The sequence below is a fragment of the Brachycentrus maculatus genome, unplaced genomic scaffold (genome assembly GCF_059751285.1).
Source record: "Brachycentrus maculatus isolate JH-2025_06_01 unplaced genomic scaffold, ASM5975128v1 h1tg000398l, whole genome shotgun sequence".
NCBI lineage: Eukaryota > Metazoa > Arthropoda > Insecta > Trichoptera > Brachycentridae > Brachycentrus > Brachycentrus maculatus.
Genome location: NW_028281147.1, coordinates 56747 through 72500, shown reverse-complemented (window position 1 = coordinate 72500; position 15754 = coordinate 56747). Strand labels below are relative to the sequence as shown.

The following is a 15754-nucleotide window of genomic DNA, read 5'->3' as shown; positions in this document are numbered from 1 at the left end:
CTTCAGGTGCCAGTCCATGGTAATATTGAATAAATATTACAGTGAAAAAATCACTTATATTTATTTTACCCCCCTTGGGAATCGAACCCGGGACCTCCAGAACGGTAGCCAAGCGTTCTGACCATTACACTACGGAGGCGGACAAAATTGTTTGTTATGTATATATTATTTTTTTATTGAATAAATTGAAATTGAATTGAATTGAAAGCCCTGGAATGCTAAAACTTCCATCTTATTTCATATAAACTTACTTCATTACTTTTAATTGTTAGTACCCTTTTTTTACAACCAAATTACTATTCCTTATATATGTGTTTAACCTGCACCTTTGTTGTTTCTGTAAGCTTGTTGTGTTCCCATCTAATTGATGAAAAACATAAAAACTATTTGTATCGCACTGTATTTCGTTTATTGTAATATGTTATTCATTGTTTGTGAACCGTAAATAAATAAAAACAATATATCCTTCATCTTATTTGAGACGTCCATAATAATAATAATAATAATAATAACCATATCCGCTCCCTAGGTGGAGCATATGGAGTCCACAAACTGTCTCCAGGCTTTTCTGTCGGCTGCCAGCTCCCTTGCATCCCCCCAAGTCAGATCCGCGTCCCGAAGTTCTGACGAGAACTGCCGACGAATTGTCAGCAGTGGTCGTCCTGGGCGGCGCGAACCTGATGCCTTGTAAAAGAGGCAAGCTTGATTAAGGCTCTCAGGAGGCATGCGGAGTACATGGCCAAGCCAACTGAATCGCCTTTTCTTGACAGTTGTGACCAAGATTTGCTGCGTCCTACGCCTTATCTCTTCATTCCTCACAAAGTCAAACCACCGCACGCCTAAGATTCTCCGCAAACACCTATTCTCAAAGCTTAGTACACGGCTGCTCTGGGCCCTTGTAAGGTGCCATGTTTCACAGCCGTATAAGAGAACAGGAGCAATGCAGGCGAGTATAAATCCGATCTCCAGACAGCCTTCATACTGTTAAATGCGGACCCAGCGAGTAAAAAAGTTTAATTCAGTTGTTTTTTCATGTTTAATTTTTCTTTGTTTACGGACAATACATTAAAAAGTGGAAGACTTGAATTTCTCAATTCAAAAATTACACACATTATTTTGTAAACAATGTTTTATAATTTAAACCTTGGCATACCGACTAAGTCAATTATTTTAATATGAAATCAATCAAAGGTCGTTATACCTAAATTTAAACAAATTACTTATTTAACCTTGTAACTAATCCAATAATGACATATTTTTACTTTATTACCTATTAGGCAACTCATAAGTTAGAAAAAATAACATTGTTATTGCAATACACAACATTTTGTTGTGTTTAAAGTCTTTATGGACAAATCTCGGTTTGGCCACTTAGAGGCTATTTTTAGATTTTTTATATCAACAAAGATGAAATAGAACATGGAATTAAATATTTTTTAGGGAAATTAATGTGAAATTAAAATAGTGAAATTAAAATGAAATTGGTGAAATTAAAATAGAATATGGAATTAAATATTTTTTAGAAAGGAGAGCGAATGCTGGGAACAAAGTGATTGGTGCACTGAAATCAGTTATAGCAAATAAAAACCTATCAGCGGAAGCTAAACTGGCAGTGCACAACGGAGTCATGGTTCCAACTCTAATGTATGGAAGCGAAACATGGAGTTGGCAAAAGAAGGATGAAAGTAGACTGAATGCAGTCGAAATGCGATCTCTCAGAAGAATGTGCGACAAAACGATTTATGATAGATGTGCGAATAGTGAAATAAGGAAGGAATGCAAAGCTGAGATAAGCATTATCGATAAAATTAAGAAAGGTGTGTTGAAATGGTTTGGACATGTGAAACGAATGAGTGAGGAAAGAACGTTACAACAAATTTATGAGGCGAATGTTATTGGGAAAAGGAGCAGAAGAAGACCAAGAAAAACATGGCACGATCAGGTATGCCAAATACTTGAAAGTGGTCAGGTTAGGAGTCGTAACAATCGGCGGGTATGCATGAGGAGATGCATGAACGTGGAAGAGGCGAAGAATGTTTGCAAGCAAGAATGTTTGGAAGCGGCGTGATGGTTAGTTAGATAGTTATAGTTTTTAGTATGTCCGGATATTTATTTGACATCTCAATATTGATGAAGAAGATAGGGAAGTCTGAGAATTATCGGGGCTTACAACCGTCATAGACTGGTTAAGTGATCACTTTACACACGTGTAAAGTACTATCACAGTCTACGGTAGGTCGTAAGCCTTATAAATACCCTGATTTCCATATTCTTCATCATTGCGAATGTTTTTGCCTAGAATTTTCACTCATGAATAACATGAAATTATAGAACTTTAAACATAAAGAGTAAATCCACTCACAAGTAGGCATAGGCTATGAAACTTAAAAACTTGAAGCCTGAGTAGGGACACGATAAGCGGTGTTGCATAAGCCGTAGCTAGAGTCGCTTGGACGATAGGTAATAAAAAAAAATCTTCATCATTGTTAAGATGTGAAAATTTTAAAATAATTGGGCAAGTCGTAATTAATTACACTTTTTAAACAATTTTCTTTTCATAAAGTTTTATTAATAAGAATTGTAAACATGTATGTAAATTATAATTATGACATTAAAAAAATAAATACTCGTATAATACGTATTGTATTTTTTTTTAAGTGAAACGCACTGCTGACAATTTCAGTAATTATACATACACCTTTGATACCAGCTACAGCAAGTCCTCACAAAAATCTGTCATTTATTTCTATTGAAAAATATAAATATTAAAATATTTAAAGAAATTATCCTTATATTATTTCGAGAAATAAAAATACTTTGTGTTTTGATCCACTCACATTTTTATTAACCAACTAGTTTCGGCAACAACCTGTTGCCCTCTTCACGGTTTAATTTATGACTGAAGAGGGCAACAGGTTGTTGCCGAAACTACTTGGTTAATAAAAATGTGAGTGGATCAAAACACAAAGTATTTTTATTTCTCGAAATAATATATCAATATGATCCACAAAGTTAATGCTTTCAATATTCAAAACAACTTTTCCTTACTTAATTTAAGAGTGAAAAGCACTGCTGATAATTTCAGCCACTTCCTGCCTCTGAAACTCACTGAAAGTCATAATTTTCTGACCAAAATGAATAAACGGAAGTTTTCTTACCTGATGCAGTTGTCAGGGTCATTCTTGCAGTCTGTGTTGCACCGGAAGCGCTCCCATGCCAGCCAGCCCATAGGCGGCGTCAGCGCCACTCCATTCTCTAGCGCCTCGATCACATTTGTCGCCAAGAACGCGACCAAACACACCTTCCACATCGCACACACAGATGTCATCTCGATACAAAGACGCTATATCGACGAATCACTTTTGAACGTCAAAGTATCGTGACGTTGAGATTCTAGCGATATTTTTACGCGTTTTTTTTATCGATTCGATTCGTTTACGCAACCATTTTTGATTGTATGGTTTTGTATGTTATTTTATTTTTATCTTCATTCAGATTTTAGATTCTGAGTCGATTTTTTTAAAGTAAAGATTAATTTTAGAGTATTTCACTATTTTTAATAATAATTATACAAATTATTACTAATTCTTAATGATATGAAGGATATTGGAGATATCTGAAACAAAAAGAAAAATACATTAATATACACAATTTTTTTTTTATTTACTTAAATTGTAAACATTTATTTAAAGACCATTTATAAACATATTTTTAATATTTTATTGCAGAGACCCACCAAGCCACCTTGTGTGAATTGTCGGTGGAGTTCTTTTTACATACATAATTTATGGTTTTTATTAATTTTAAGCTAATATACACACAAAAAAGTGAAAAAATTAAAAATATAAACAATTTTTTAATTTTCATAGAATAAACTCTTGATCATTTACCCATTCCTTTATTTTGCCTTTGTTTCATGTTTTATTTTTACCTCTGTCGGCAACAAATAAAATATGTTTAGAACCATATATTGCAGTGTTCGACTAACATATTTATTATTATTTTTTAACATCTCATCAAAGATGAAGAAGAATATGGAAGTCTGGGTATTTACGGGGATTTTTCAGCCCCGTAAATGTCCAGACTTCCATATTCTTCTTCATCTTTGATGAGATGTTAAAAAATAATATGAAAATAACTCCTGTATTTGGAGATAATCCAGATTTTGTGAACAAGTATTTGGACACACTCAAAATGTTGTTAACATATTTATTGTTTGTTCTTGGGACTATCAAACCTTCGTTAATCAAAATCCATCGTTAAAATTTGTCAAAAATCATAATTATTAAAACCTTATGGTGCAAAGGGCTCGACATGGTATCGACGCAGTGTTATCTTGGTTGTTAAATTTATGAAAAAGCAAAATGATAAGATCTGAGCTTTCATATATATTAAATAAATGTTGTTAATTTATTTGGCATTAAATTTGCGGAATAAAATGACGATTTACATATAAAAATTAAGCATTCGTGTTATACCGCTTTTGAGTTTATTAATGTTAACACGACTACTTTTGAGAACAGCAGATGTTCTCATTAGCAGGTGAAAATACAAGCAGCTTACAATTTCACCTGCTGAAGTAAAATTTTCACCAAAAAGGTGTTTTATAAAAAAATATTCATAACACAAAGAACTTGCATCATTACACGCTGGCTACAGCTATTTATAATATGTAATAAATAAAAAAGCAATATAAAGCCTTACGTGATACTTTAGTCGAGATATGTCAACATAACCTACAATACAATGAAACATCTTGCTATGTCGCTCACTCCTTTCAAGAACGTCATAAATCAAAAATCGTCAATTTCAAGTTGCTCATGTTTTCGGAATGCCCAGAAAATGTACTATATCCCAGCAAAAGCGGCATATTTTTAACTTTATATTTACCCTTTACAGGGCAGAAAGTGTTGTTTTTGCATTTTGAAGAAAAAGTATTGATTAATTATTTTTTGAAATTTACTAAATATTTTTTAAATTTGAGAAAAAACCTTCTAGTTTTACCTAAAAAGATATGATGCACATTAAAAAGTTCAATAAGTGGCTTGATATTTATTTTTAAAACATTGTATTATATTTTTATACTTTGAAAACGTTCTCCTGAAAAAAAAACGTTTTTTCATTTATGACGTTCTTGAAAGGAGTGAGCGATGTATGTAAATTACCTTGTTTTGCTTTATAAACAACGTGAGCTGACTTTACAATATAAAATTAATTCAAAGATTTAAATATGTCTGAAAATCCCAAGGACTATGCAATTAAGTGTGATTTATACATATTTTAATACGAGAATTTACGAAGATTTTGCTTTGTCATTCTTGTGACATCTTTAAATATTACTTATTATTACATTTCGACATCTTAACAGCGATGAAGAAGAATATAGAAGGATGGGTATTCACAGGGCTTGCTGGTAAACAACAAATAAACCGTAATCTATTCTATATTTGACAGTTATCAATCAAATTGTTTTTATAATTAAGATTTACAACATTTAGTATGTGAATTTTCATTTACATCATTAAAATACGTTGTAATAAAATCATTATATTCTATATTATTTCGAGAAACAAAAATACTTTGTGTTTTGATTCACTCCCATTTTATTAACCAACTAGTTTCGGCAACAACCTCTTCTGAAGAGGGCAACAGGTTGTTGCCGAAACTAGTTGGTTAATAAAAATGTGAGTGGATCAGAACACAAAGTATTTTTATTTCTCGAAATAATTTATCAATATGTTCCACAAAGTTAATGCTTGCAATATTCAAAACATCACTATTTTCTCATTATAATATGTATATATATATATATATATATATAATATATATATATATAAATATATATATATATATATATATATATATATATATATATATATATATATATATATATATATATATATATATATATATATATATATATATATATATATATATATATATATATATATATATATATATATATATATATATATATATATATATATATATATATATATATATATATATATATATATATTTATATATATATCGAAATGCGATCTCTCAGAAGAATGTGCGACAAAACGATGTATGATAGATGTGCAAATAGTGAAATAAGGAAGGAATGCAAAGCTGAGATAAGCATTATCGATAAAATTAAGAAAGGTGTGTTGAGATGGTTTGGACATGTAGAACGAATGAGTGAGGAAAGAACGGTAAAACAAATTTATGAGGCGAAGGTTATTGGGAAAAGAAGCAGAGAAGACCGAGAAAAACATGGTACGATCAGGTATGCCACAAATACTTGAAAGTGGTCAGGTTAGGAGTCGTAACAATTGGCGGGTATGCTTGAGGAGATGAATGAACGTGGAAGAGGCGAAGAATGTTTGCAAGGACAGAGTGGTGTGGCGCTCTATTCTCTCTGCCTACCCCTGCGGAAAAGCGGCGTGGTGGTTAGTTAGTTAGTTAGTTTTATATATATATATCCTTCAATTTTAATTATTATGACGTAAATATAGTAATAAATTTAAACTTAAAATAACGTGCAATAAATTAAAATATGTATATCGTTTTAATACTCAGTTCTCTCTATAAAAACTCTTAATTTATTGGTAGATCCGGATACCTTTTGAATAAAAATATAGCAATGTTTTTAAAGGTGTTGTAATTTTTAGGATTAACGAGACTTATTCCATAACAGTCACAAAAAATACAACTCTGGAATCCTCAAATCGTGGTCATAAATTTAATATCTGTCTAAACGTAAATGGTTTCCAATAATATGTATTACATTATAAGGCGATTTCATCAAATTTTCTTAAAATTTAAGTCTTACTCAAAAGCATTCAAAAATACAATTCGAGCTCATTCTTACACTGACGAATTATTATTATTATATTTTTTTTTAACAAAATACATATTTAAATAATACAAAAAAGTTAGTAAATATACAATTTATTTCAAATCTAACGTTTCTACCTACCTAATAAAGTAGATGCTTGTGTTTAGAGAGGGAGTTCGTTTTACAATTATAATTTTTTATAAGCAAAGTAAATTAAACAAAGTATATTAAAATTAATTAAAATTTAGATTTGTACATTGAATTGGGTGAAAAAAATAAACAAATAAGTATTCTTATAATTACACCTAACTGGCCATCACGCAGCGTTGCCCGCAGGGATATGCAAAGATAATAGAACGCTAAATCGATCTGTCTTTGCAAACAATCACCGCCTCTTCTAAATTTATGCATTTCATCAGACATAACTGTCGATTGTTTTAAATACCTCATCGTGGGATTTGAAATACTTGTTTATGCTTTTCTCAGTATTCCTCTGCTCTTATTTCCAGCTCTATTCGCCTCATAAATTTATTTTACTCATTCGATTCACATGTCCAAACCATCTCAACACATTTTTCTTAATTTTTAGCGACATTTCATTAATTGATTAGGCAGTGGCTTTGTGATAATATCTATTAATTTCTTTTTCTTTTATACTATTATTTCTTAAAATCTATTGTGACAAGCGTTTCGATGCAATCTGCATCATTTTCTTATGTACATTGTTATTAAATGATTCGAAATACATCGAAATACGCGTCACAATAGATTTTAATAAATAGTGGTATTTACTTTTATTCTTTATTTTTAATATTTTAAAAGTTATTATTTTTCGACATCTCAATATAGATGAAGAAGAATATTGAAGTCTAAGCATTTACGGAGCCTATGACCGTTACAGGCTGGTTTAAGTGATCACTTTACACACGTGTAACATTCACCAATTCTACCCATGATTGACACCACACTACTCAAATTCTTGGAAGTTCTGTATATATGAACCAATTTAGAAACCTTGTTCTTAAATCACTAGAACTTCACTAGAGACATCTATTGGTGAGATGTAAAGAAGCTTTTTACTAAGCAGAAACTCTTATATTAGTATGTGAGGTCCGAATCCTGGATTATAATCACACACATGTAACATTCACCAATTCTACCCATGATTGACAACTACACTACTCAAATTCTTGGAAGTTAAATATATGTATCATCCAATTTTGAAACATTGTACAAGAATCACAAGAATTTTCACTAGTGACATCTATTGGTGAGACGAAGAAGCTTTTTTATTGAGCAGAAACTCTTATATTTAATGAGTTAAGTTTACCTTATATCAAAATATTTAATAACTTTGCGAAATTGGGTGTCGAGTTCGATGACTCGGTCATGTCGTTTTTATCGCGTTTAACGCATATATTTATTTCCAAAGGTCAAAGTTCTGACACGGCGACCTCTGTTCCTGGCTGGCGGTCACTCATCGTTGAAGACATGCCAGTTGAATCGTTTATCGGGCGTCATTTGTATTCCGCGCTAAACACTGTTGAACAGGGATGGCGAACGATGGACTCGAGTGAATAATTATCTAACACGTTTGAACTTTTAGATGTGATTCTTTTTTAATTTCATTGCTTCTTACCTTATGTTTTTCTCATAAATTTCTTTTAAATATGCTTCTTATGCCTATTTATTAAACCTGTTTATTGTTTTAATATTTTGCCATGTATTAGTATTAGTTTTGGTTATTTGAAAAAATCTTTTTTGTTACTTTATTATTTGTGTTCCAGTCTTGTTAACCTTAATCCCATGTCCTAAAATGAGAAATATAAATTACTCATCGGGAATATTATATGTATATATGACTTATCCACTTAATACGTTTTGAAAAAAAAAAAGTTAAATATGTATTTACAAGTACAAAAATATGTACGTTAATCTATAATTCCACAAATATTTTTTTTTTCAGAGACAAGCCACCTTATGTGTCTTGTCGGAGTTCTTTTACACATTTTTTTTCCTTTTTTATATCCCTATTTTATCAAAATATTATTTTTTGATATAATAACCACACAAACAAATTGTGATTTTATTTAAATATTACAATTAAGAAAGGTGGATTGAAATGGTTTGGGCATGTGCATAAGTGAAGAAAGAAAAGTAAACCCAATTTGTGAAGCAACTGTGGTTGGTAATCGAAGCAGAGGATGACCGAGGAAAACTTTGCATGATCAAGTGTTTCAAACACTTGATTGTAGTAAGATTAGGGTTCTGAATAATCCACAGGTATGTATGAGGACGATACATGAATGTGGATCAGACGAGGATTCTTTGCAAATACAGATTATTGTGGCTTTCTATCCTCTCTGCCTACGTCTACAAAGAAGATGCATGATGGTTAGTTAGTTAATTTTTGTATTTTTTTACGTTTTTTTTATTTATTAAGAGTTCTTTGAAAATTTGCTAGTAAATTTTAAAGTAAGATAAGCTTTTATTAATTATAATTTCTCAACCTTTGTGATACGAGACATGTTTTTTTTTTAAATGACCCACTTGAGAAAAAAGGTTCATCATTCCTTCCTTGGTATAGATCACCGAGTCCGTCTAGCAAAACAAAGAGTTCAATTCAACAGCAGCCGGCGGGGGAATTCGACGGCCGTATTGTTGAATTGAATATAAGGAATGGCACCTTAGAATTTCGTTTCGAAGACGATGCAAAAAATCAACGACTGATTCAAGAGCAAAAAAGGTAGAATTTTTCCCAATCTATAATTACAGCTAGCTACATTTAACTATTTTAATGACTTGTGGTTTTCCAAATCAAATTCAATACATTTATTTTAATTTTTAATTTTTACCTGGTAATTACCACTTTGAAAATAGATGCCTGAGGCGAATACTGGGTATAAAGTGGTATGACTTCGTCAGGAATGACGATGTGAGGAGAAGAACTCAACAGCCCCTCATACTGGAAGTCCTGAAGAGAAGAAGGTGGACATGGTTGGGACATGTCCTTAGAATGCCACCTGAGGGCATCAACCCCTCATGTCTCTTCTTCCAACCCCGAGGATTCCGGCGCCCCGGAAGGCCGCTGACGACCATTCACCGACTATACTCAGCGGAACTTCGAGACGCCGGACTGACCTGGGAGGAAGCCAAGGAGATGGCGCGTGACAGAGTGACTTGGAGACGACTCGTGTTGGCCATATGCTCCACCTAGGGAGCGAACATGGAAAAAAAAAAAGAAAGAAAAGAATTACCACTATTAGATAGAATAGTGGTATTTACAAAGTGAATTATTTATATTGATTGACATCTCAACATAGATGAAAAATTTAATCTGTTACAATGAATGTAACGAATCCGATAATGATGTATTTTACTTCATTACGCGTTAGTCAATTCATATATCGGTAGTGTAGAGGCAAAGGGGTATATCTGTCAAATTTTTCATTTTCTTAGTTTGTTCCACAAAATGTCTAAATAGTGTATTCCATAATCTGGATAAAGGATTTAACTGTATTTGCAATACTAATTTAGTTATATAAAGATATGTACATTTAAAAATACATATAACAAATGAGTTATTTAATTTCACAAGTTTGTTTTTGCTCTCCTGTAAAATTTGGTCTGAGACAGATATACCCCTTTGCCTTTACACTACCGATATAAGAAAAGTGATTACAATACACGGTATTTTGGGTGTGGCACTTACGGGTTACTTTGTGTTTTTAAATTAATTGATCGTCAGTCACTTTATGTTAATATAACCCCCTCTTCATCCCTCAACACTAAAATTAAAATCTAGCTTCACATACGGTATTTAAAAATTATGCGAAATGCATTGAAACACAAATTTTAAGCAATACGCTCGCTTCTTTCAACCACGTCATATATAAAAAACTTGATTTTTCAGAGATCGATTTTAAAGGTTAAAAATATAATAAAACGTATTAAAAATAAAAATCAAGCCACTTATTGAACTTCTTACTGTGCAGCATATCTTTTTAGGTAACACCTGAATGTTTTTTCTCCATTTGAAAAATATTTAGAATATTAAAAAAAAAAAAACAATAACGCTTTCTGCCCTGTAGCGGGTAAATATTAAGTTAAAAATATGCTGCTTTTGCTGGGATATAGTTTTAATTTTCTGGGCATGTCGAGAACATACACAACTGAAAATTGACGATTTTTGATATATGGTATGACGTTGTTGAAAGGAGTGAGCGAATAGTGGAATTTGCCGAGTTAAATTTAAATTAAAAGCAACAGACCGAAAAATTTAAAGGATACGTTAGAGGCAATGCAGCAGTGGAAGACAGAACGCGAAAGAAGAAAAAGAAGATAATATAAATAAATTTAAAGCTATGTCCACAGTTTCGTCATATTGTGTATTCGTGCGACCACCGCACAGTGCGACAGCTAGGTATGGCCTAGGGCAAAACTATGCATATCAAGTTAATATACGACGCTTTTCACTTTAGCTCTTACGGAAAGGAAACGTGTGGCGTCATTACTTTTCACCGGATTTGACGTAATCTTAATTAATACGTTATACATATCGTTCACTCCTTTCAACAACGTCATATATCAAAAATCGTCAATTTTCAGTTGTGCATGTTTTCGGAATGTCCAGAAAATGTACTATATCCCAGCAAAAGTGGCATATTTTTAATTTAATATTTGCCCGCTACAGGGCAGAAAGTGTTGTTGTCGAATTTTCAAGAAAAGTTATTGTTTTATTATATTTTTAAATATACTAAATATTTATCAAATGGAGAAAAAACATTCAAGTTTTACTTAAAGAGATCTGTTGCACAGTAAAAAGTTTAAAAGGCTTGATATTTATTTTTAATACATTTTATTATATTTTTAAACTTTAAAAACGATCTCCTGAAAAATCAAGTTTTTTGATATATGACGTTGTTGAAATGAGCGAGCGATATGTATTTTTAGTTATATTATAGGGTGTGGAGTGTGAACAATATTGATTTATAAATGTTGACATATTTTTGTCGTTTTTTTTATAATAGAGAGATGAAATAGTACGTGCAATATTTTTTCAATTAAAGCATAAATTTAACATCCGAAATGTAAGTAGTGTTGTTGTCAATCGTGGGAAAAATGGTAAATGTAACACGTGTATAAAGTGTGATCACTTAAACGAGCCAATGATCGGTCGTATGCCCTGTAAATACCCAGACTTTCATATACTCCGTCATCTATGTTGCTATGTTGAGATAAAAATAGAAATTTTTGATGATTTAAACAAATATATGATTTTATTAATGTTTTTTTCTTTTTTAGAGGCACAGAATAACTAGTATATTTTTTTATAATAATAATAAAACCCTTATCCGCACCCCAATGGTGCATAGGGCACTGCGTCATATAAACGCAGTGTTATCTTGATCGTTTACACATAAAGGAAAGGTGATCAGCCCTCCGCTTCAGGTACCAGTCCAGGGTAATATTGAATAAATATTACAGTTGAAAAATCACTAATATTTATTTGACCCCCCTGGAAATCGAACCCGGGACCTCCAGAACGGTAGCCGAGCGTGCTGACCATTACACTATGGAGGCGGACAAATATTTTTTATATAAGAAGATATGTGTAGCTAAGGAATTAAAATGTAATATTATTGAAACTTTAATAAACAAATAAAAAACATTGGTTTTTTTATTCGCTTTAGGAGTTTATTAATTTAAATACGACAAGTTTCGAGAACGATAGATTTTCTCATCAACAGGTGACACAAACGAACAACGTAGTTCTCGAAATTAGTCGTGTTTACATTAATAAACTCAAAAACTGGTCTTTAAAAAGAAGTGGTTAAGTTTTATATGATATTGAAATCATCGTGTTAGTCCACGAAATAATGGCAAATGACTTTAAACAATATTGATATAAATATTAACTTCAATTGGAGGAAATCCAGAATTTGTGAAGATTTTTTTAGATACTTAAAATATTGTGAATATATATGGTAGGTTGAACGACATAAATAGTAAATATTCATACTGTGTCGATACATTATGTCGTCGTTATCTATATGCTTTTATTTACCTATACATACTTGTATAACCGGTTTCTGTAAGTAGGAACTGGATCACATTAAAAGGAAAAGTAAAAGAAAGGAGTTATAAGCACTTACCTACAGATATTAAGGTAAATACTACCTGTATGTTTAAAGACGCCTGAAAATACGATTTTTATTTTTGAGTGTGTCTGAATCCCTATTTACAAATCTAGGTTTCTTCATTTAACCTTAACCATTCTATGACAGGCAGCTAAACCAGATTATGGCAGGTCATAAACCCTGTAAATACTCAGACTTCCATATTTTTATATATTGAGATTAAATAAAAATAACTTTATGTAAAGAAACAGTGGTTATTTTTATATTCATTTTGAATTGAAGTTTTACGTGGTAAAAACCACTCTTTTCTTAAAAACACGTGTCACAGTAGATTTTAATAAATAGTGGTATTTACTAACTAACTAACTAACTAAAACTAACTAACCATCACGCCGCTTCCCCGCAGGGGTAGGCAGATAGAATAGAACGCCACACCACTCTGTCTTTGCAAACATTCTTCGCCTCTTCCACGTTCATGCATCTCCTCATACATACCCGCCGATTGTTACGACTCCTAACCTGCCCACTTTCAAGTATTTGGCATACCTGATCGTGCCATGTTTTTCTCGGTCTTGAACTCTGCTTCTTTTCCCAATTACTTTCGCCTCATAAATTTGTTTTACCGTTCTTTCCTCAATTATCCCTCAATCAATTTCCTCAATCATGTACTAAGTTATACTTAAATTAAAAATGGGTAGATATTACCACAAAGCGACTGCCGACTTAATTAATGAAATTATTTTTATATTTTTGACATCTCAACATAGAAGAATGATACAGAAGTCTGGGTATTTTACAGGGCTTACGACCTTCATAAACCAGCCTTTAATAATAATAATAATAATAAAACCCTTATCCGCACCCCAATGGTGCATAGGGCACTGCGTCATATAAACGCAGTGTTATCTTGATCGTTTACACATGAAGGAAAGGTGATCAGCCCTCCGCTTCAGGTACCAGTCCATGGTAATATTGAATAAATATGACAGTGAAAAAATCACTTATATTTATTTTACCCCCCTTGGGAATCGAACCCGGGACCTCCAGAACGGTAGCCGAGCGTGCTGACCATTACACTACGGAGGCGGAACACCAGCCTTTGATAGGTTATAAGCCCTGGAAATACCAAGGCTTCCATATTATTCTGTGTTTTACTCATTCTATGTTGAGATGTTAAAAATTTGTCGTTTTCTTGTCCACTGTAGTCGCGAGGTGTGTTGACACAAGAGATTAGCAATTCCATCGCTTTTCAGGTCATTAACTCCACGCTAGTTGAATGACAGACGTCTGTAGGTCTATGATGTGTATACCCAATACATTATCAATAATGTTATTCAAAATCTACCGTGACATGTTGCTTATTCATATATTATTTGCAACCGCGCGTGAGCGGCATATCTATTGTTGCTTGATGGGCGTGTAATGCTAATTTTACTGACAAATATTTTAGGATGACAATATAAATCAATTTACACTATTTTGAGTGATTCCAAATGCTTGTTCACAAATCTGAATTATCTCCAATAAGGAGTTATTTTTTACATTAAAAAAATTTAAAATTAAAATGATGTTTTCAAGCGTTTCTTAAGTATGTGAATCTACAATATTTTGAGTGTGTCCAAATGCTTGTTCACATGTCTGAGTTATCTCCAATTAGGAGTTATTTTTTACATTATTTTTTAACATAAAATAATAAATTTAAATAAAACTAGAATAAAATTGAAAATGATGCTTTCAAGCGATTCACGATTGATCAACATATCTAGTTGCAAGAATTTGAGTAGTGTTGTTGTCAATCATGGGTAGAATTGGTGAAGGTTACACGTGTGTATAGTGATCACTTTAACCTGCGTATGACGGTCGCAAGCCCTATAAATGCCCAGACTTCCATTTTCTTTCTTCATCGTCTAAATTGAGATTTCAAAAATAATGTAAAAAAGCTTTTATTTTGATGAATTGATTCGACAAAACTATGTACTGAATTCTCTACCCATTTTTAATTTTTCATCTACGTCGAGATGTCAATATAAGCGTTTATCTTTGTAATTACCACTATAAAATAGAATAGTGCTATTTACCAAGAGAAATTAAATCAAAAATTGATAAATATTACCACAAAAGTGACTACCGAGCCAATTATTGTAATAAATTATTCAGTACATTTAAGTATTGTACTAAAATTTTATGGTGGAACCGCAATTTACATAATAAAATAAAAACTTTTTTTCCGCATAAATTTTAATTGTCCAGTGACTGGGTTTAGTCGTTAACGACATGACTGGTGGCTAATGACCGATTGGCACCCAGTCTGATGATGTCGGTAACGACGAAACTCAGTTACTGGTCAAATAAAATATATGTGGAAAAAGCTAAAGAGCTTATATTTTATTGTATAAATTATTCTATTAAGGGTAAGAAAGGAATATTATTAATAAATAATAATTTTCATTAACAAAGGTATCAAAAATATCGAAAATACATCTATTACAGAGAAAAAATCTTTTTATTTTAAGAGTTGCCCATTGCGTACTTTTATCTTCTTATACACAATATTTGTCAATTTGATCTAAATAACTTAGGCTGAAAAAAATACATAAACTGAAAAAAGTAAGGAATAAAAGTAGAATCTACTTAATCTAATATAAAAATAAAATAAATATAAAAATTGTTATTAACCTACAAAACGGATAAAATGTATTGTTACTTGCGAACAAATGCATTTACCAATAACACCTTGACGCAATTCAATTTGCGACTTATCTGATGCTTCTTTACATCATGACTGTACATG

At 31.8% G+C, this 15754-nt stretch overlaps 1 protein-coding gene across 1 annotated transcript in view; it reads right to left on the bottom strand.

The window, feature by feature from the left end:
* Positions 1 to 15754, bottom strand: part of LOC148302903 (alpha-N-acetylgalactosaminidase-like) — a 118870-nt gene that overhangs the window by 63868 nt on the left and 39248 nt on the right. Inside the window, exon 2 of the mRNA XM_088270866.1 lies at positions 3159 to 3616. Coding sequence (XP_088126992.1) covers positions 3159 to 3328 — 170 coding nt within the window. The 5' untranslated portion in view covers positions 3329 to 3616. The remainder of the gene's footprint in view (positions 1 to 3158; positions 3617 to 15754) is intronic.